Source organism: Manis javanica, chromosome 10, assembly GCF_040802235.1.
Source record: "Manis javanica isolate MJ-LG chromosome 10, MJ_LKY, whole genome shotgun sequence".
In the NCBI taxonomy this organism is placed as follows: domain Eukaryota; kingdom Metazoa; phylum Chordata; class Mammalia; order Pholidota; family Manidae; genus Manis; species Manis javanica.
Genome location: NC_133165.1, coordinates 2,592,180 through 2,613,382, shown reverse-complemented (window position 1 = coordinate 2,613,382; position 21,203 = coordinate 2,592,180). Strand labels below are relative to the sequence as shown.

Here is a 21,203-nt window from a genome sequence, read left to right as displayed (position 1 = left end):
CGCCCCGCGGCCGCGCAGCCTCCCTTTCTCCCCTCCCCGGCCCCGCGCCCGCTCCCGACCGCCCCCTCCCCCTGACGCGCACGCCCCGCCTGGCAGCTGGCGCGCGGGGCCTGGGGCCGCGGCGGCGAGAGGGGTTTGCTGGGAGGGCGGGAGGGAGGAGGGAGGAGACAGGGCGGCCGCCCCCCGCGCCCCTCCTCCTCCCCCGCCGGCCCCTCCTCCTGCAGCCTCCCTCCTCCCTCCGCCTCCCTCCCTAAAACATCCCCGCACCGCCCGGCGGCCGCGGCCACCTTCCCTGCCGGAGCTGCAGATGTGGCGGAGCGGCCGGGCGCTGGGCGGCCGTGCCAGGGGAGCCCGCGCCCCGTGAGCCTCGCGCCCCGGCCCCTCCCCCGCTCGCTCCCCGGCGCCCCCCGACCGCCGGAGCCCGCAGCCGGGAGCGCGACCGCCCCCGCCGCCGAGGTAGGAAGCCCCAGGCGTCGCGCCGCGGGGACTGGGACGGGGCGGGGGGGCCGGCCTGTCGCGCGGGCGCTGCGGGACCGGCGGGTCGCCTTCCCCGCCCGCGTCCGCGCCTCGCCCCGGGCCATTGTGAGCCCTCGCCGGGGCCCCTGCGCTCGCTCTCTCGCTCGCTGGCTCGCGCGCTCCCTCCCTCGCCGGCTCCCCGGCCTCGTCCCTCGTCTTTCTGCCTTTCTCCTCCCTCCTTCCCTCCTCCCTCCGTCCGGAGGCCGGGCCGAGCCCTGGCCCGGCCCGGGCGGGAGCAAACTTCGGCGGGGAAGTTGGGCGGCCGCGGTGGGGGCGCGCCGTGGGGTGAGGGGGCCTCCATGCCTGGGCACGAAGTTGTTTGGGGCAGCCGGGCAGCAACGCCTTCCTGTAGCTGCGCTGGGACTGTTTCTAGGACGGGGTTTGAAAGGTGTGCCCTCCCAGGCCCGGGAAAGTCTCTCCCTGCTGCCCCTGGCTGGCCCCCGCCCTTCGTTGGGTCGGGGGAGGGACGCGTCCCTGGCCAGGGGCAGGGCAGGGGGTGCTGAGCGGCGGGACTGGGAGCTGCAGTCCTGGCCAGCGTTTGTTCCTCCCCTTACTGTCCGGGTGGAAGCAGAAGGGCCTGGAAGAATGGGGAGGACCTGGGTATCCAACCCCCCTGGGAGAGGGTCTGGAGGGGGCGGAGAGGGCGGGGAAGCAGGTGCATCCCGAGGGAGGAAGATGCCTGCACCCTGCTTCCCTGCTGGCCCCCCGGGATGGGGCTGGAATCCAGGCTGGCACCTGGAGACCTTGGCACACTGCCCTGCCCAGCCGGGTGCTCAGGCCACAGCAGGACAGCGTGCTGCCTGTCCGCCTGTCCAGGAGGGCCCTCCTGACCCTAACACCCCTGGCAGCAGTGGTCGCAAGGAGCTGCCCGCCCTGCCCTTGGGCCTGGGAAGTGGGAAGGGATCCTGGGAGGAGCCCTGGGCCCCCAGCCATCACAGCCCAGGATCTTGGCTCTGAAGGGAATGCTTGACACTTAGGGGGCAGCCAGGCCAGCCAGGGACCTGGCCAAGGCCTGGGCTCTGGTGGTTCTTGGTCTGGGCCAGGGCCCGGGCCCGGGCTGTGGTCCTCAGAGGCACAAAACCCCGGGGGTCCTAATGTCTGGTCCTGGCATCCTGGAGGGAAGGCGGTAAGCCCACGGCGGGGGAGGATTGGCAGACACTTGGCTCCCTGAACGTGCTCCTCAGCTCCCAGGATCGGGGAAGGGAAACTGGGCCCTCAGGCTGCCCCTCCCAGCCCTCTCCAAGCCCCACTAGGGTGCCCGTGTTCCACAGCTCTTCCAGCCCAGCCGACACATCCCTGCACCTTCTTCCCTCTGCGCCTCGACTGGGCCTCCCAGCTCGCCCTGGCCTGCAGTGGGGGAAGGGCTCCACCTGGGGGCTTCTCGCAGGACACCCCTTTCTGAGCTCCAGCGCAGCGCATTTCACAACCCACTCTCAGCTTGCTGGGCCCTGTCTATAGCCAGCCAAGCAGGAGGCAGCGCCCGGGGCTTGGGACACTGTTTATGGGGGTTGGTGACCCATTGGAAGCAGCCCTGTTTTCCTTAGCCCCTTCCCCTCCCCCTGCTTTCCGGAGCTGCCATTAGAGCTGACCCTCTGACCCCCCCATGCCTGCCCGCCCTTCCCTGTCTGTGACCTTTGACCTTTGGTGTTAAATCCCTCCAGCTGGGGCTCTTCGCCCCCTGAGTGACCCTGGTGCAGGCCCCTTGAGGGGCCTCTCCCTGCTTCTGGCTCTCAACACAGAGACACCTGCCAGTCCTCCCGCACTGATGGGGACGGGGTGCCCCAGGAAGCCAGACAGTGAGTTACCCCACTTCCAGGCACCACTGTTTTGGGGTCAGTGGCTTTGGGGGACTGGGTGGAGCCAGACCACAGCCTGGAGAATGAGTGGGAAAAACCGCGGTCTGGGAATCCGCGGTCCCGGATTTTTGAGTTTTAGCTGGGCCAACAACTGTCAGGGGCCCTTGCACCAGGTGCCTCCCCTTTCTGGGTCTCAGTTTCCTCATCTGTAAAGCTGAGGGATCAGACAAGGTGAGATTCCTGAGCTCCAGAGTCCGTGAGAAAACGGGGAGTTGGAGGGACCAAGGGGTGAGGCCAAGAAAAGCCAACTCCCCATTATCCGTGGGTGGAGCCCATACGAATAACTGGATGCCACAAACATCCAAAAACCTCATTTTAAACAATCGTGTGAAGCTCATTCCCCCAAAGCTTTTGTTGTTTCTAAGAAGTCCAGCTGCAAATGGGTAGCCCCAGCACTGTCGCCTCCTGCCTGTGCTCCCTTGCTGGAAGTGCCCCTCGAGGGCGAGGGCCTGTCGGGAGGCCCCCACGCTTCCCTCTTTCCCCAGCCTGGGGTGGTGGGAGTGTCTTCTACCACCTAATCCTCCCAGGGTCTGAACTGTGGTGTGGAAGGAAGAATGTTTTCCTGACATTTTCCCATGTGCATTTCCATCTACCCTGACTTGCCTGGAATCCAAATTTCCCACTTGGGCAAGGGGGCACGGATGGGTGCCAGGCAGAGTTTGGAGCAACCCCAGGATGAGAGAGGGTGGTGACAGCTGTGGCTGGGGGACCAGATGTTGGGGCTGGGGCCTGCAGTTGAGCTCTTTGGGAGGCATTTGGGGTGGGCCTCCGTACTGGGAGGCACACTGGGTGGGTGGGTTGGAGGGGAGACCCGACCCCAGAGCTCCTGGCTTCGGCCTCCACTGTGGAATGCCTAGCCAGGTCCTGTGTCCCAGGGGAGGCTGAAGAGGCCCCTCATCACCCAAGTGGGAAATTAAGATTGCTGTGGAGAGGCCCTGGGCTGGATGGAATGGGGGTGGAGGCTGCCTTTTCTGAGACTGTGGAGAAGCCTTCCTCCATTTGGGGTTATTATTGTCATTTTATATTTCACACAGATGACTGAGGCCAGAGGGTGACCCCTTGAAGGTACCGGTGGTCCTCCCTTCTCAGAGGTGGGCGGCATCCCTGGCTGCTGAGGGGAGACTGGGGGGCCGTCCAGAGGTTCATATCTCCCCCTGCCTGAGTTGCTTCCCCTCCCAGGGCTTGTGGGAGAGCTGCATTCCCACTCAGCCCAAGCCAGGCTGGATGGTACCCGCCAGCGCCAGGTGTAGGGGACCGTAGATCTTGCGGGCCCCTGGGACACATCTGGCCTAGTAGTTTCCCAGGTGGCTGCCTCAGCTCCACCCTGGTGAATTCTAGTTCAGGTGTGGCCTGGTGCAGGGACTCAGCATCTTCAACCAGGACCTCTAGTGCTTTGCTGCTAGCCAGGGTTGGGGCAGCTGCTTTGATGCCAAGACACAAATGGACTTGCTGGGGGGGTTCTTATGCTGGGGTACAGCCTGGAGTTGACCTAGGTTTCCCTCCTGGATCCAATTTCAATTCCTGCTGCCTCTCCACCTAATAAAAATTCAAGATTTGGTCCCCAGGGAGGTTGGGGTGGGGTGGGGAAGTGTGTCAGGGGATGGAGCAGATTGGGGGAACACCTCATAACAACTCCCTGGAAAAAAGTCAACAGGATGCCTTCTAATGGTCCAGAGAACTTTGCAGCCTTGACATCCATTACCTAAATGGCCATATAGACCTCATGAGAGAGATCATTGATCGTTATTTGACAAGTGAGGAGACTGAGGCTCTGGCTGGGGGTTATCAGCAGATTTTCCAGCCTGTGGGGAGAAGGGCCTGTGCTCCTGAGGGGGGCCCGAGCTGGCCCCAGCAGCTGTGTGCACTGGGCCCCAAGCCTCCATCCTGGCCCTGGCACTTGAGCCCCGCCAGCCTCAGTTCCAGACCTGTCATAGTGGAGGCCAGGCCTGGCCCAGGTCTGCAGGGGGCCCCAGCCCGCCTTCCCATTCTAGCTCTGGGGCCTGGGACCTTCCTGGGGAGCTCTGGGAGTCTTCACAAAGCCAGTACTCAAGGGGCCCCAGAGGGCTGGCTTCCCATCCTGGCTGGGACCTTTCTCTCCAAGCTCCTTCAGGCAGGGTAAGGTAGAGGCCCTGGCACTGGGCATCTTGAGGGGCAGGAAGCTCTGGCCTTCCTCTCCCCCTTCCCCTCCCAGATGGGTTGGAGGGCTCTGGTAACTGGTGGCCAGGCTGGGAGGATGGGGGGGAGGCACAGAGATGGGAAGTGATTCTGGTGGTGGGGTCCACTTCCCATCTGCTCCAGATGCCCTGGGTGGGGGATGGGCAGAGGGGGCTGAGATCTTCCAGTGCCATGACTGGAGGGCAGCTGGGGCTTCCACTGGCCCTTTGTCTGTGGTGCCTGAGAGCCCAGGTAGTATCACCACAGGAGGGCCTGGCTTGCCAGCATGTGACATGTGTGTGCATGGGTTCCCCTCCTCGGCAGATGGCTGCCTGGGGAGGAGCCTCAGACTTGGCCCCGGCCCCCTCCTCCAGTCACGACCAAGGGCAGGTGGGAGCCTGCGGAGTCCCATGAGGCCGCGAGCCACCTGACTCGGCCCTGGAAGCCTCCAGGAAAGCAATCCTGCCGGGCGACTGAGGGTCTCGGCTGGCTGCGGGTCTCGTTTGGCACAAAGCGCTCACAGGCTGATGCCTCACTGGGACTCTGGGAGTAAGGAGGCTGCCAGCAATGGGCGGGGGTGGGGGGGCTCAGAGATTTGAGGGCTTCCCGGGGTCACCTGGGGTCAGGGAGGGCAGAGGGAGACTGGACAGAGTCTAGGGCAGTCTGCCCCTGGCCGCCGAAATGTCAGTTCCACCTGGGAATCCCCCAGCTCCATTCCTGCCCCCACATCCACTGCAGGGCAGATGTGGGGCAGCTGTGTCCGGAGGAAACCTCCCTCCCTTCCCCCCATCGTCCACCTGTGTCTGGCTGGCAAGTCCCAGCCTGCCTGAGCCATTTCTACCCTGGGCCAGCCCTTCCTACACCCAGAGTACCCCAACACCCCAACACTCCCAGTTCTCTGCCTGCCAGCCCCACCTTCCTGCAGGCTAGGGCCCCAGTGCCACCCTAGCACACTTGACAGTCACCCCAGCCAGTGTTTCCTTTTGGGTTGAGAGGCTGCCCCCGGCTTCTGGACTTGCTCTGCTGCCCAGTGGATGAGCAAGGGAGGGGCAGGGGTGGCCGGGAAGAAGGGCCAAGGGTGGAGTCCAGAGTTTGTGCCCGAGCCCCTGCCGGGCCTAGTCTTGCTGGCTGTTCTGGGGTGGGCTCTATGCCAGCTCTGGATGGAGCAGCAGAAAAGCTGGGGGAACTGGGTTCTTGTGGTGGCCCCAGCAGCCCAGGGTGAGTCCCCCTGCCCTGTCCAGGTGTGCTCCTGGGTCCCTGGCCGCAGAGCGGGAGGAGGAGGCGTCAGTGTCAGGGCCCAGGCCCCGCCGCCTCTCACCTTCATCTTAGGCAGGCCACTTCCTTCCTCGGGTCCCACACGTCTCCTCCTGCCCTGGCCGCGGACACACCAACGGACTCCTTCTCTGCAAGCATTCAGTGAGTGCCCAGCGTGGGGGAAAACAAAGGCATGTGTGCCAGTGCTGAGAGGGGGGTGGTCAGGATGCTCTAGCTACCCCACTCGAGACCAGCCCCTCCTTCACAGATGGGGAAATCGAGGCCAAGAGCCTTGCACCCTCCACATCAGGGCAGGCCTCGCTTTCTGGCTCTGAGCCCCCAGCACTTGGCATCACCGCTCAGCTTACACTGGTGGAAGGAGTGGGCTTGGGGTGGGGAGCCGCGGCAAGTGGGGCAGCAGCCTGCGGGGAGGCCCCCCTCCTCTCTAACACCCGCAGAGGGCTCAGAGCTGCCTGCTGCCCCTCAGATATCCCTGCCTGCTCCAGGCGTCTCTTTTTGGAAAGAGGCTCCAAATGCCAGGTGTGGGGATGAGTGCCTGGGGCCAAAGGTCAGGGGGCAGTGCAAATGATGCTCTGTGTGCAGCGCTGGACACCCAGAGCATGCTCAAGAGCTGGTGACATTGTGGCATTAGTGGTGCCTTCATGGACCCAGGGCCAGTTTGGCAGACAGCACAGGGCTGCCGCAGGGCTAGGGACAGTTCTCGATAGTGTGGAGATGGAGGCACATCTGCTCAGCTCTCAGGCTGCCCGAGAACAGCTGCAAGAGGTGGAGGCCCGAGAGGGAATCGGAATCACTTGCTGCAGGAGGGGGCTGGGGGAGCTGGAGCATATGGGGGTGTGGAAGGCTGTGAAGCAGGAACTGGCACCTCAGGGTGAGCGGCAGGCTTCAGGGAGGAGGGGACCCTGAGAAAGGTGGCGCTGCAAGGGATAGCCTGGGGACGGGGGCCTCTGGGCTGGAAAGGAAGCTGGCACTTTTGTAGAGTATTCTGCAGCTCCCTACTGGTCTGGGTCTGGTCCAGCCTCTCTTGTGGGCTGCCGCCTCTTGAGAGTCAGGCAGTTCGCTGTGGGTCCCTGGAGGCCACACCCCCAGGCCGCCGCATCCCTGGACCCAGAAAGAGTGTGGGCTCAGGAGCCTGGAGGTCAGCACTTGCTGTGGTACTTGGGAGCTCTGTGACCTTGGCAGAACTTGGCAGGAGCCCCACTGAGCCTTGCTCTCCTCATCTGGGCAATGGGGGGAATCACACCTAATTTGCAGGGTTGTGAGAGTGAGTAAGATGCTGGCTGTGACCAGCAGAACTCGTTGGGCCCAATGCTTTCTGTGTCCCACCCTTTCACCTCACCTCCATGCGGCCCACTTGGATAGCCCCTTCCCTCTCCGCAGAAGAGTCCACCCCTGATGCTGTTTCTTGGCTATCTGAGGTCTCTGGTACCCCTTCACTGTCATTCACGTGTGGGCCCCCCAGAACCCAGAGGAGGGCCTGGTGTTGGAATGCATAACTGAGTGATGGGGTAAATGAGGCGGACGGAGGGAAGGGCCAAAGTCCAGGGCCCGCCTTGCCTGCCTCCCGCTTGGAGTTGGCAGGGGCCGTTCAGTGGGCCTGGTGCCTGTCGCAGGGTGGTGGGAGGGTGGGCTGTGGGCAGGACCCCTAGGGCTTGGGAGGTCCTCGGGGGGTTATCCTGCAGCTCAGCTCGGGTGGGGAAGGACAGTGTATTTCCTTCCCTGTGGGGACTCATCCCCATAAGCCGAGACTCCTGGGTCCTGGACCCTGACACTGATTACCTGCTGTGTCCCATATACACTGTGCTTGTGCACAGGTGTGACACACCCGGGTGTGCTTGTATACCTGGGGATGCAGTGGGTGCCCACCCATGTCCTGTGGGACACTGGCCAATGCCTTTGCTGGCCCCAGAGTGCACTGGCAGAGTGTCCAGCCCTGTCTGCCCACCGTGAGTGGCAGTGCTGCCTGGCAGGACCTGGGCTGCTTGTTCCCGGGCCTCCCTGGGTGTGTGTCCCTGTCTGGCTCCCCCGCTCCAGCCTGTCCCGCCCAGGGACTTGGACAGCCTGGGCCCAGCCCTTCCCTCCCTGTGGGCGGGCAGCAGGCGTGAGGGCTGCTCAGCGGGCTCACCCCTGGCTGAGGCCCAGGTGCAGGCAGAGCTCATAGCCCCACGCACCGGTTCCCCCCAAGCTGGGTAGACAGGAAAATACCAGACATAGTTGTGCAAAGGTGGCTGCAGGCGGGCAGGCAGCAGGGGGTGGGGGCCGAGGGGAGGCCTCTGTGCCAGCCTGGCCCCAGCAGATGGCGGGCATGCACATCTGTGTGAGTGTGCATGTGTAGTCTGGGGCCCATGTGTGAGCTGCTCCCCCCCCAAGCCGGTGTCACCCTGAAGGAGCTGGGGAAGGAAATCTGTCTCCTGGGAAGCTGGGGCTGGTGAGGGGTGTGGGGGAACCAGCCAAATGCCTTCCAGCTTCAGTGCTGTCTGAACTATCTGGGTGACCTGGGCCAGCCAAGTTACTGTGTGGGGCACCCCTAGCCCAGAGGCAGCGGTAAGAATCCTCAGGGCTACCAGCTGCAGGCACCTCCTGTGTGCCAGGTGCCAGGACAGGCTTGCCCTGCAAGATGCCCTGAATCCCCACCCTGCCTGGAACTGCCACCTTATGCGTGTTGCCTGTGTTACTGATGAAGAAACCACCACTCAGAGAAGGTGACAGGGACCCATCTGAGGCCCCATAGTCAAGGACATGGGCACAGGGGACTGAAACCAGGTACCCTGCTCTGGGTAGCATTCTCTCTAAACATACCTAAGTGGAGGGTCCTGGCACACACCTCTGCTCAGGTGCTGCCCAGCTGTGCTGCTGGGGGTGGGGGTGGGAGTTGCCCTAGGCCCCCTTGGCCAAGAGCAGATACCTTATCCACGGCTGGGCCACCTGGGGGCACCTGCACTCTCACCTGGGCGGAGTCTGCCCTCCAGTGGCATTGGGAAGGCGCCTGCCTGCTGAGCAAGAAATTCCCAGAGAAGGCCAACCCCGTGCTCTTCCAGGCAGTGCTGCCTGCCCAGGCCCCTCTCCGGGGACCTGCTGGGCCCAGGCCTCCAGCTAAGCCCCTGCCCTGTATCCTGAGAGGAGGCCTGCTCTCCCAGGGCTGCTCCGCACCTCTCCAGGGCCTCCTAGGGCCTTCTTTGATGCACTGGGGCTCTGGAAGGTGTGGAGGGGCAGCCGTGGTCACTGCCCAGGACAGCAGAGGCCTGAGGCCCTCCGAGGAGCACAGACTTGTTTGGTTATACACTGGAGTGTGCTCTCAGATGAGGGTGAGACTGCAGTGTCTGCGGGTACAGTGGGGAGGGCCAGCACCCCACTCGACTGCCCTCACAGCTCTAGATTGGCCAAAGGCGAGGGGACTCAGCAATGGTGACAGTTCATTGAATGAGGTTGATTAAGTGCCTAGTAGGCACCCAGCACTGTTCCAGGCGCTGAGTATCACATACTAATGGGAACCACTCATCATTGGGTGTGCACCACTACACTGATTTCTCCCCGAAACCCAGTGGGTGGTGGGGGTCTTGCTACTATTTTTATCATTTCACTTTAGAGACGAGGACAGTGAGTCTCAGACCTGGAGTGACTTGCCCTAAGTCACAGGGGCAGGAAATGGCAGAGCTGAGTTGCAGACCCAGGTGCTCTGACCCACGCTCGGAGCCCTGCCGGGCTGCCTGCTCAGGAAGGGGGGCCCTGAGAGGGTGAGGCCCAGCCCCTGCCACAGGGTTGGCAAGAGGGCGGAGTGCCTGGCCAGAGCAGGGAGGGAGCCTGAGCAGTTCCCAGGAATGTGGGGCCGTTTGCTTTGGCGGCATATCTGCCCTCAGCTCTCCAAGCCTCCCTGTGGGCCCCCCAGTCGGCCCCTCCAGTGCTCACCCACTGCCTGCTGCCCTCCTGGGCTCTCCACCTCTCCCCGATAAACCCCTGGGCAGGGAGGGGGTGCCCAGCTGGGGCCCCTTTGCTTGCCCTCCCCACATGCATGGGTATAGGGGGGGCTAATAGTGAAAATGGCTTCGGGACTCACCTGGGCTTGAAGTCCAGCTTTGCCAGATGAACTGTGTCCTCCTGGACAAGTCACTTAATTCCCCGCACTTCAGTTTTTGCATCTGTAAAGTGGGGATGAAGCAGCACCTGCCTTAATAGGTGCTGGCACATTGCCCAACTATCAACAGCTGGCTGTTGGTACTATTGTCCTATAATATTTATCCATGGTGCCCTGTCGGGCTTGCCACCCCCTTGTGCAACCTGGGGTGGGGGTGGGTCCACCCTCCAGCCCTCAGTTTCCCCATCTGTAAGACCAGTGCACTGACAGTGACGGTCCCAGTCACCAGATACTGGGGTGCCCATGGAGCACAGGGGAGGCCAAGGGACTTACTTTTCCCTTCTCCATTTGATATCAAGGAAGCCACATGGCCTTTTGAGAGAAGCATCTTGGGCCCTTCTCCCCAAGTCCTAGGCAGGATGGGCCGCGGCCGCTGTGAGGTGGAGGGGAGAACCCGTATCCCACTGGGCCCGTCCTCTCTGCCCATGCAGAGGAGGCCCAAGTTCTCAGGGTGGTGCACAGGAGCCCCACCATGACACCGCTCCAGGCCCCGGGCCACCAGCTGACCTTCCCTGAGTAGGAAGGAGGGGCTTCGTGCAGAGCAGATCCCAGCCAGCTTCTCTTAGCCCAGTGACCTTGAGCCTCAGTTTCCCCTCAATCGGGCAGCAGTGTAGGGGCTTTAGTGAGTCCAATGGAGAGCAGACGGTGCCTGGCACGTGGCAGGTGTTTAGCGGACGCTGACTCCCTTTGCTGGCGGTGTTCCACCCCGGCCACACGGCCCAGGCGGCGGCTGTGCCCCGCCAGGGCCTCCGTTTCCCGAGCGTGGGCCCGCGCGGCCAGGTGGGCCGCCGGGAGGGGGCGCTCCGCGGGCGGCAGCTGGGAGCCGTCTGCGCGCAGCGGAGGGCGCACAATAGCGGCCATTGTCTGGGCTCGGCGGCGGGGCTGCAGGGCCCAGGGGCCCGCGCGGCCCACCCTCGGGTGACCCCCGCCCGGGTCACGCCGCCTCGGTGGTCCCCGCGCCACCCCGCGCGCTCCCGCCGCCGCCGCTTCCTCCCGCTCCCTGGGCTCTAATTAGTTCCTCCCGCAGCTGGAGCCTCGGCGCGGGCGGGGGGAGGGCGCCCCGGCACCTCCGACGCAGCGGGAAACCGAGGCGGGGGTTCCGCAGTCAGACTCCCGGGGAAGGGACACGCCCGCCGCCAGCGCCGCAGGGGCTGTTGAGGGCACGTGGCCGCCGCCCCACTGCGGGCTCCGCTGCTGGGTGCAGAGCCCCCCGTCCCCCTCTGGGAAATGGGGCAACCAGGGGGGCCACCTCCGCACTCCCTGGCTGCCCGTGACCGATGGCCTGCCTGGCCTCCGGAGGTGATCCCGGCGCCCGTCCCGGGCCTCAGCGGCCCAGGAGAGCGTGACCCTGACCCTTGCCTGCCTCCCCCTTACCCAGCCAGGAACAAAGAGCAGCGCCCAGGGCGGGGGTGGGGTGGAAGGTGACACTTTAAAGTTGGCCAAGGTTAGGACAGGCGTGGGTTACCAGGCGGTCTTCTCCCTGGTATGGGGCCGCCATTGGGAGGAAAATTCTGGGTGGAGCCAGCTTGGGGTAGGGGGTGCGGGAGCTGTGGGGCTTGGGGGCGGCTCCTTAGTCTTTTCCCAGGAGCGGGGAGACTGAGCTGCTGGGCTGGGCTCTAGCTTCCATCGACATGAACCCCTGCCTCCCTGGGCAGAACCCAGTTGCAGGAAGTGGGGGGGCCGTCTCGGGGCTGAGCCTGCTGATGAAGGCCGGGTCCTGGAGTCACCCCGCCCACCTTGGGCACTGGGCCCTGCCCTGCCCTGGGAGACAGCCTCCTCTTGGGGCCCTCCCTTCTAGGCCGAGGCAGTGTCTACTGCAGGTCTCCAGAACAAGGTGACCCAAGGCCCAGGGCTCCCTCCTGGCTTCACTCCGGCCTGGGGAGAGGGCAGCAGGGCAGGTGCCCAAGGATGTTACTTGGGCCGTGTTGAGAGTGCGAGTCAGTGACAGTTTGAGTTCCCATTGGGACTTGCCCACATGGTTCACTTCTCCCAAAGGTCCCCTTGTGGGTGGGGGACAGAGGCTGTGGGGAGGCCTGTGGCCCTAGGCCAACCGAAGGACCAGGCCACCAGCCCTTCCTGGCTCCTGAATTCTTAATCAGCATAAATATTTACTTCCTTCCTCCCCTTCCCAGGCTCCTAGCACAGAGGAGCTCAGGGGAGGTTGGGCCAGGCCTGTATCTAAAAATAAACAGGTGAAGGGACAGGCAGGCAGACAGACATAACTGAGGGGTGGGTCAGGCAGAGGGCACTTCCCTGCCCAGCCAGTGGGGAGGGGCAGGTCCATCCTTCATTGTCACCCCCCATCTGCCCACCTGGGTCTGGAGCTCCTAAGGACAGGGTGGCAGCCTGGTCCCAGCCCTCCTTGCATCTCTGGCAGCCTCTGGCCCATGCATGGCCTGGCGGACAAGTCAAACAGATTTGGTTCTCACCTGATGGGAATTTCACAAGGACAAGTCAGGTCACAGACCCGGGTCCCACCGCCAAGTACAGCCCCTCTACACTTGCCTGGGTTCGTGCTCTGATATCAGCCGTGTGCTGGCAGGGTCCTGGAATGTGTCCGCAGAAGCAGAGGGTCCTGATCAAGGGATTGGACCACTTTGTTCCCTATGTGCTTGGAGGGTCTTGGCAGAAGTGGAGCTTGGAGGGGGAAGATGGGTGAGCCAGGGCTCAGAACCTGGTGAAGACTGTAGAGTTACTGGGGGGACTTAGGCTGGAGTGAAGATGACGGGGCCCTGGGGCACTCCTGTCCCGTCCTGCCTGCCCCCTGGAGAGACATCTGGGCAGCTCTGTAAGCACAGGGACAACACCCGCCCCCAAGGAGACACTTGGAGGAAATATACCAAGTCTTTTCCCACGGAGTGGCTCCAGGGATGTTCTGGATTCGATGGAGAACAGGGAATGTCTCATAGTGGGACTTGTTTAGCAGATAGATTTTCAAGGTTAATCACCCCCAAACGCAAAGAAACTTTCGTGTACATGAAGGACTGCCACTGTGAAAGAAGTTTGAGTTTGGGATGAAGAGGTGACCTTGATCTTTGGTCATTTATGTGTGAAGAAAATTACACCATTGAGAAATTCTAAGGAAATGGTGAAAATTACAGCATGAGAACTTACAAAAGAATATCATCAGCAGTAAAAAATGATACATGTGTGTATTTTGCCGACCACCAGACAGAGCTGGAGGGACCCCTTCCCGCTAACGCCCCTGGCTGGCCTGGCTGGGCCACAGTCCCCAACTGCCCCCTAGTGGCAGCCCAGAACCCTCTGGTTCCCAGTGCCTCTGGCTGGACCTCACCTGGGAGACAAGGCCACCTGTCTGCACCCCCATCCTTTGGGGCTAGGTTTTGCACAGCTTGTTTGGGATAGGCTACCAGGCTTGTTCCCTCAGAGGGGGGCTACAGCTGCCCAGGGGCCCTGGACAGCAGGGATCTGACAGTCTGTAGTAGAGGACCACTAACAGCCCCCTGGGAGGACACTCACCGCTCCTGTGGCCTGGTTCCAGGTCTTCTGGCTGAAACAAGGCATGTGTCCCAAGCAGGGCTTCCCACTTAGTTAAAATGACCTTTGGGACTTGGTTGGCCAATTCCAGGCAGAATATCTGGACTTGAATTTCTGGGATCTGAGACAGTGTCATCTCTAAAATTCAGTTTCATGGCAAAATGAATTGAGCCTCACAGAAAAGACTTGTGGGAAGTGGACGTGGAAGCTCTGAGCAGGTGGTTGGTTCTCTCCACTGTACCTGCTGTCCAGGGCCACTTAGAGGTTCTCCCTACCTGGGGACAGAACTTACACTGTCTCACACCGACTGCCTCCCTCCCCCGTGGGCCTGAGAAGGAGCCTGTGGCCACTGTGTCACAGCACGGCTCCTGTCCTCCCCCAGGTTCCTGCCTGAACACCAGCTTGGGAGCTCCCCTCTGCTTGCTGCCACCTCCAGCCCCAGCCCCCTCACCATGCACTCCTTGGACGAGCCGCTTGACCTGAAGCTGAGCATCACCAAGCTCCGGGCGGCGAGAGAAAAGCGGGAGCGGACACTCAGTGCGGCCCGGCACCAAGTCCTGCACAGGGAACTGGGCCTGGTGGACAGCAGCCCCACCCCGGGCTCTCCAGGCTCCCCCCCCTCAGGTACCGTGCCCCTGGTAGGGCAGGGGTCTCCGGGCCCTGATGGAGCCATGACGTTAGGAAGCATGGCCTAGCGTGTCCGCAGAATGTACCCACAGCCCCTCATAGCTTCTGGCTTAGAGTCTGTCCCTGTGCCCTCCCAGCCGTTCATCTTTGGGGGTGACTTGCCCAGCTCATGAAGCTGTCACAGCAGAGCTAGGGTTCAAGTTCAAGTTGAGGCCTCCAGGGGGATTTGGGGCAGCTGGGGAGGTGGGTGGGGGATTCACAAGTAGTACAGAGGCCCCATGATCCAACTCCTGGCCTTTGAGGCAGTCTGGCTGGTCAGCCAGGCCAGTAATTTGGGGATGACCCCAGAAAGTGCTTGTCAAGAGGTGCTTTAGGCCCAGGCCTTCTGCTCTGCCTCTGGTGGACCCTAAAAACCAGACCTACCATGTCCAAGCTGGAAGCCTCTGGAAGCAGCCCAGCCCAAACCTCATGTTACAATCAGGGAACACTGAGGCAGAAAAGGATTCCAGGAAACATTAGGTCTCTACCTGCCATTGAAGACAGAAAACCAGGGCCTGGCTTCAAGTTCCTATTGTTACTCAACCTGTGTACCAACCCCTTCCCCTCTGTAAAATGGGTACTTCCCCACTTCCCATCTTAACCGATGGCGGCCAGAGTCACATTTGTCGGTCCTACAGGCTGCTGCTCAGATGCCTGGAGTCCCAGAGTGGTTTGGGCAGTTTGGCTGGTGTCTGCCTCTAGGGTCCCCATGGGGGATCTGGAGGGGGGGCCTAGCCACCAGGACCCCCAGCTCCCACACCCCTGAATTGTGCCTCTACCTCAGGCTTCCTGCTGAACCCCAAGTTCCCTGAGAAGGTGGAGGGACGCTTTTCGGCAGCCCCTCTGGTGGACCTCAGCTTGTCACCACCATCTGGGTTGGACTCCCCCAACGGCAGCAGCTCATTGTCCCCTGAGCGGCAGGGCAGTGGGGACCTGCCTGCAGTGCCCACCATCCCGGTAAGGACCGGGTGCAGGTTTTGGAGAGAGGAGGTGTGTATTGTTTTCCTGGAAAGGACCACAAACTGGGTGGCTTAGAACAACAGAAATGTATTATTCTCTCACGGTTCTGGAAGCTAAAATCCGAAGTCAGGGCATCAGCAGGGCTGGGTCCCTCCCGTCTAGGTAAGACGCCTTCCCAGCTTCCTCCAGATTCTGGCGGCTCTCGGCTTTCCGGGCCCTGTAGCTGCATCACTTCCATGTCTATCTCCGTCATCTCGCGGCCTTCTTCCCTCTGTGTGTCTCTGGGTCCAAATGTCCCTCTTTCTCTCCTGAAGACAGCGGGATCGGGATTTAGGGCCCTCGTCATCCAGGCTGACCTCCTCTTGATCACATCTGCAAAGACCCTATTTCCAACTAAGGTCACACTTACACACACGGGGTTTAGGACTGGGACATAGCCTTGAGGGGGACACAACTCCAGCCACAGGGGACGGGCGTCCGGGCCTGCTGGCCCAGCGGCGCCCTGACCAGCCCTGCCCTTCCTCGCCCCAGGACTTCCAGCCACTGCGCTACCTGGACGGCGTCCCCAGCTCCTTCCAGTTCTTCCTGCCTCTGGGCTCTGGGGGGGCCCTGCGCCTGCCTGCCCCCTCCTTCCTCACCCCCACCAAGGACAAGCGCCTCTCGCCAGAGCCACTCCTGCCCAAGCAGCTGGTGTGTCGCTGGGCCAAGGTGAGTGGGGAGCAGGAGGGGCGGGCAGGGTCTGGGGCACGTGGACCACGGGGGCTCAGAACGCCTCCTGGCCCGCAGTGCAACCAGCTCTTTGAGCTCCTGCAAGACCTGGTGGACCACGTCAACGACTACCACGTGAAGCCTGAGAAGGACGCAGGGTACTGCTGCCACTGGGAGGGCTGTGCGCGCCACGGCCGTGGCTTCAATGCCAGGTGAGGGAGGGGAGAGGGGCGGGGGCGGGGGCGGGGGGACCCAGCGACCAGCAGGCTGAGCCCCCCGTGCCCTCCGTGGGGCAGGTACAAGATGCTCATCCACATCCGCACGCACACCAACGAGAAGCCGCACCGCTGCCCCACCTGCAGCAAGAGCTTCTCCCGCCTGGAGAACCTGAAGATCCACAACCGGTCACACACAGGTGAGAGCCTGGGCGGGGCCAGGGCCGGGCAGGCCGCGCCCCGTCGTGCAGCACGCCCTCCGAGTGCCCCATCCTGGGGAAGCCTCTCCCGGAGGTCAGACTCCCCGCGCACGCCCTGGGAACCCAGACCCAACTTCCCGTGTCGCCCCCGGCATCGCTCCACGTGTGTGACTGGCCAGCCCAGGCCGCCTGTAGCCACAGACAGCGTGCCTGCTCCCGCACCACCTAGCTCTGCACACAGTAGGGCCAGCCACAGTGACAGAGCCACACACCTTATTTTAAATTTCCTAATTGCCACGTTAAAAAAATGTACAAAGAAATAGGTGCAATGAACTGTAATATTTTCTTGAACCCACTATATCCAAAATGTTATCACTTCAATATTAAAAAAATATCAAGACACTGAAATTCTTCATTTTCTACGAAGTCTGCAGAACCTGGTGTGTATGTTACACTCCCACGCATCTCAGTCTGGACTGGCCACACTTCAGAGGCCCGCAGCCTCACAGGGCTCCGACTCCTGTTCTGCTCAGCGCAGGAGCTAGTCCGTGAATCTGGAGCCATTCTGTTGAGTAAGGGCTGAATAAAGGGCAGTGGGCACGTGTGTGGTGCCCACCGTGGGCCATGCCCCTGCAGGTCTTGTGTGTCTCAGGTTCACCGTTCTGCCTGTTGAAGTGGGGGCCATCTGAAACACAGGACTGAGGTCACGGGCACAGGGGTAACCAGGCTGGCTTTTCAGTGGCTGTGCTCAGTCCTGCCCATCTGGGATCTGATCTCGTGCCCGGTGCTGGGGACACCACCACCTAAATTGGACAGTCCCTGCTTTTAGGGATATCTGGGCCAAGTGGGAGGGTGGGGAGGTGGGAGAGACCCCTCACGTCAGCATGCCCCGCAGGTGAGAAGCCCTACGTCTGCCCCTATGAGGGCTGCAACAAGCGCTACTCCAACTCGAGCGACCGCTTCAAGCATACGCGCACCCACTACGTGGACAAGCCCTACTACTGCAAGATGCCCGGCTGCCTCAAGCGCTACACGGACCCCAGCTCACTGCGCAAGCACATCAAGGCCCACGGCCACTTTGTCTCCCACGAGCAGCAGGAGCTCCTGCAACTGCGCCCACCCCCCAAACCGCCACTGCCCACTCCCGATGGCGGCCCCTATGTCAGTGGGGCCCAGATCATCATCCCCAGCCCTGCTGCCCTCTTTGGAAGCCCTGGTCTGCCAGGCCTGCCCCTGCCCCTGGCCCCTGGCCCCCTTGACCTCAGCACCTTGGCCTGTGGCAGTGGTGGGGGCGGTGGGGGCACAGGGGGCATGGGCCCTGGGCTGCCAGGCCCTGTCCTGCCCCTTAATCTGGCCAAGAACCCACTGCTGCCCTCGCCCTTTGGGGCTAGCGGACTGGGCCTGCCTGTGGTCTCCCTCCTTGCTGGCTCCGCTGGCGGTAAGGCCGAGGGGGAGAAGGGGTGTGGGGCTGTGCCCGCTAGGGTGCCGGGCATGGAGGGCCGCAAGACACCCCTCGGGAGGACTGAAAGCAGTCGTCCCCGGCCAGGCCCCGATGGACTCCCCCTGCTGCCGGGCACCGTGTTGGACCTGTCCACAGGGGTCAACTCGACAGCCAGCAGCCCAGAGGCCCTCACTCCCGGCTGGGTGGTCATCCCACCCGGCTCTGTGCTGCTCAAACCAGCTGTGGTGAACTGAACCCGCCGCCCGGACGGCTCCCCAGCCCAGCTAGCAGCTTGCGGGCCTGCCGCTGACGAACAGAAGCTCTTCTGTGAAATAGCAATAATGTCCTCTTGGCCCTGCGGCCTGGCTGGCTGTGTGCCCCTGGGCAGACTCTGCCCCAGATGAGCCGGGCAGCAAGGATGGTGCTAGGTCCTTGCTGCGTCCGGGGCTCCTGAGGGAGGAACCAGGCCTGCCCCTGCCATCCCCTAGGCCCGCACCCTGACCTGGACAGGCCACTCTCCATCCCGGCCTGGCCCCACGTGCCCCAGCAGGGGTGGGTGAGGTCGCATGTGCTCTCCCTGCTGGCCTGGGGCTCCCCCACCTCACACAGTGACCTCTGAGGAGACCCTGGGCTTGCGGCCGCACAGTGTCCTGCCTGGCCTCACCAGGCTCCTGCTCTGGGCCCCCCTGGACCCTTCCCTCTGGCTGTCTCTCCAGAGGGAGAGCAAGACAGACACAGGCCCCAGCGAAGCCGCAGGAAAACGCCATCTTACCCTACGACAAGGCGCCTCTCCCATCTAGAGAGGCCCGCTCTGCTAGCTGCCCATCACCGCTGACCCTTTAACACGGCCAGCACTGCCTGAGGGGCCGGGTGCTCTCCAAAGTGCAGGGACAGCTGACCCCTCACCTGCCCTTTCACCACTGGGCCTCCTCCCTCCGTTTAGGGGGGGAGGTGCCAGCACCTGGCTGGCCTAGCTCAGGTGTGGGTGGGGCTGGGCCTGGTCTGAGACAGTGCCCGCCCCGCACAGGGACTGTGGAGGCCCGCAGGGTGTCAGGAGGTGGGAGCTGGTTGGGGACAACCCCAGGCTGAGACACAGCTCCCATTCTGGGGGCACCAGGTCACAGACACAGGTGAGGTAGGGCTCTAGGCCAGTGCTGAGTATGGGAAGTTTTTGGAGTCTGCAGATTGAAGATCTGGGATTTGGGGGTGGCGAAGCAGCCAAAGAGGCAGCACCTCTGCCTGGGAAGGGGAAACCAGACATGGCTGTTCCCTTTGTCTCATCAGCTGAACTGTCCGAGCCACATCCCCGATTCCTGCTGACCCACAGCCCGCTCTATCCCAGCGCCAAGCTCCCCACAGCACGTGCTCCCCCAACCCTGAGTCCTCGCTCTTCCAGGAGGGCACCTGGTGTGTCTGGGAGGCTCTGGCTCCTGGCCCTGCCCTGCCCTTGGCCGCTGCGTCTCCCCAGCCCTAGAACAAGGGAGCTGCAGGACAGTGGCGGGGTCCTTAAGCTTGTGGCACCAGGGTCCCCGTTGCTCCTCTGAGTAGCTCTGCTTAACCCCGCCCTTCTGTCCCAGAGGGGTCACCCCGACAAGGCCCAGCGGTGCTGGCTCTGCGCCTAGAAGGGGCTGGGAGCGAAGCAGGAGGGAGCTGGCCTCCCTTTTCTGGGCTCCACCCAGGGGTAAGGGCCCCAGGCTTTAAGTCCCTGGCCGGAGGGAGGGCTGAGACTGAAGCCCAGGAGCAGAGGAACAGGGCGCCGGAAGGTGGCGCCAGCTCAGCATGTGGCTGACAGACCAGGCTCGGAGGGCCGGTGTGTGTGTTGTCGTTGTCGGTCTGTCGTTGCACATCCCAGGATATCAGTGTTTTAACAGGTTCCAAGTGCCTTTCTATAGTAGCTTATGTTTTTCCTCCTCTTGGCTCCATTGCTGTTAGCATAGAGTTAACAAAAAAAAAAAAGAAAAAAGAGATAAGCTAATGACTATAACAATATATTCCTCCATGTGAGAGGAAGTTTATAAAGAAACAATAAAAGTGAGTTGCAAAGATGGGTTTCTGTCCTGGATGCGCCGGGAGCTGGGCCACCTCCGACTGTCCTGTGTCTGGCTCTGGGATCACCCACCTCCAGGCTCAGCACCCAGAGGCCCTGTTCTGGGGCTTTGTTCTGAGGCTTCTGGGGCTGCTGGAGGCTGGGAGGGGATGGGTGTTGAGGGAGCAGGGGTTTGAGGAACTGAGACGGAAGCTTCAGGCAAAGCACAGTCAGGTCCACGTCCAGCCACTACCTGCTGGGACTGTGGTGAGCACCTTAGCCCTGGGGAGGACCCGGCTCCCCGGCCACACACAGGAGCCTTCTGCTCAGAGCAGAGATGCTGCTGACACCCAGCTCAGGGACAGGCTGCCTGTGACAGCTGGGGGCCTGCGGCTGTCCCATTTGGAAAGCACACAAGGAGACCTGAGGTTGGTGATGCCACAGGTGCTGTGACAGCAGCAGTGGCTGCGTCTGGTTTGTGACATTCGTGGGTGGGCAGGGCCAGGCTGGCCCTGCTGGGTGTTAAAGACGCGTTAACAGGGAGGCGGATGCCGCTGCCCACCCTCTCCTCGTGCACACAGCTGGCAGGGAGAGCAGCCTGCCTTCTCGAGAAGTGCAGAAAAGACATTTATTACCAAGCTATAAATTAGAGGTGCGGGTGGGTGGGTGGGAGGAGCTGAGCCGTCACGTTTGGGTTGTCTGGTCTTGCTCCGGGTCCTGGGCCCGGATTCTGAGCTCCTCCTCCAAGCGCTCCTTTGCTCGGACCACCTGGGGGAAGAGAGTTACAGGCAGGCAGGGAGGCCTGCAGACGGCAGACTTCCGGCCTTGACAGGTCCAGTTCCCACTGCAAGGCCCTGAAAGGCAGGGGGCAGACCCAACCCAACAGTCTGAGGGGGCTATAAATGCCTCCTCTATCAGTGCCCAGCACAGGTGGGCTGGCATGGGGCCTCCTCCCCCAGGAGACCGCCCAGGGCACCATGACATCTAGGAGCCGAGCGCTCCACCAGCGAGTGGTCTTACTGCCCCAAAACCACGGTGCTGGGCGGGCCCCTATCCGACAAACGACAGCCTGAATGGCTGGGCCCTGTGGCACTGAGGCAGCCAGAGGGAGTGGCAGGTGGGGGTGGGGGTGCTCCCCGAGGCTAGGGCTCCAGGGAGAGGCCCGGCATGCTTTTCTGTCTGCCGTACTCTGAACTGCCTGGAAATGAGGGGCTCTGGGAGAGAGGAGGTCCTGTGGTCTGCCCTCCTCCCACCATCAAAGACCACTCACCTTTGACTGCAGGTAGAAGGAGCCACCCACGGACTTATCATTCACCTTGAATAGGTGTTCATAGTTCTGCGGAGGAACGAGGTCAGAGAGATATGAGGCCTCTGGGTGAGAAGTGGGGGAAGCTCGCTGGATCAGTTTCCTGCTGCCCCACAGGCTCCTGTGCCAAGGGCCCGACCGCCCCACCCTGTGTGCCCCCCATGAGGGCCTGGGAATCTGCCCCAGCTGCTCAGGGGCAGAGAGGTGGGCAGGCGCCACGGCATGGGGTGGCTTGTGCCTCTGCCACTGC

At 62.5% G+C, this 21,203-nt stretch overlaps 2 protein-coding genes and 1 long non-coding RNA gene across 9 annotated transcripts in view; 1 reads left to right on the top strand and 2 right to left on the bottom strand.

Moving 5' to 3' along the window:
- The first annotated feature begins 200 nt into the window (after positions 1-200).
- On the top strand, positions 201-17,875 carry GLIS2 (GLIS family zinc finger 2). 4 transcript variants are annotated; one of them, XM_017675167.3, is made up of 9 exons: positions 201-456; positions 2,178-2,312; positions 3,407-3,463; positions 13,814-14,055; positions 14,882-15,054; positions 15,589-15,765; positions 15,844-15,977; positions 16,062-16,180; positions 17,076-17,875. In XM_017675167.3, exons 4-9 carry the CDS (start codon positions 13,884-13,886, stop codon positions 17,873-17,875), a joined length of 1,575 nt encoding a protein of 524 aa, XP_017530656.3. In that variant the 5' UTR covers positions 201-456; positions 2,178-2,312; positions 3,407-3,463; positions 13,814-13,883. The 4 variants fall into 4 exon arrangements, with proteins under 4 accessions (XP_017530656.3, XP_036870447.2, XP_036870458.2 ...); XM_037014552.2 differs by lacking the exons at positions 2,178-2,312; positions 3,407-3,463 and having other exon boundaries at positions 202-456; XM_037014563.2 differs by lacking the exons at positions 201-456; positions 2,178-2,312 and having other exon boundaries at positions 3,417-3,437.
- LOC118971780 (uncharacterized) lies at positions 5,825-12,775 on the bottom strand. 2 transcript variants are annotated; one of them, XR_012121901.1, is made up of 4 exons: positions 10,441-12,775; positions 10,207-10,306; positions 9,856-9,937; positions 5,825-5,929 (listed from the first exon to the last, which is right to left on the bottom strand). It is a non-coding gene; the product is annotated as an uncharacterized lncRNA (long non-coding RNA). The 2 variants fall into 2 exon arrangements; XR_012121900.1 differs by having other exon boundaries at positions 10,207-12,775.
- Positions 17,575-21,203, bottom strand: part of LOC108406459 (mitochondrial import inner membrane translocase subunit TIM16) — a 65,744-nt gene continuing 62,115 nt past the window's right edge. For 2 of the 3 annotated variants that reach the window (XM_037014510.2, XM_073214569.1), the window contains 2 exons: positions 20,918-20,983; positions 20,262-20,415 (listed from right to left, as the gene is read on the bottom strand). In XM_037014510.2, the coding sequence (XP_036870405.2) occupies positions 20,332-20,415; positions 20,918-20,983 (150 nt within the window). In that variant the 3' untranslated portion in view covers positions 20,262-20,331. Of the gene's footprint in view, positions 19,547-20,261; positions 20,416-20,917; positions 20,984-21,203 lie in introns of those variants that run through there. The other variant, XM_017675163.3, reaches the window with a different exon arrangement.

Coding starts and splice junctions, on each gene's coding strand:
- GLIS2 (XM_017675167.3), top strand. CDS start 13,884: ATGCACTCCTTGGACGAGCCGCTTGACCTGAAGCTGAGCATCACCAAG. Junction 14,056..14,881: donor TCCAGGCTCCCCCCCCTCAG/GTACCGTGCCCC, acceptor CCTCTACCTCAG/GCTTCCTGCTGAACCCCAAG. Junction 15,978..16,061: donor GGCCGTGGCTTCAATGCCAG/GTGAGGGAGGGG, acceptor TCCGTGGGGCAG/GTACAAGATGCTCATCCACA.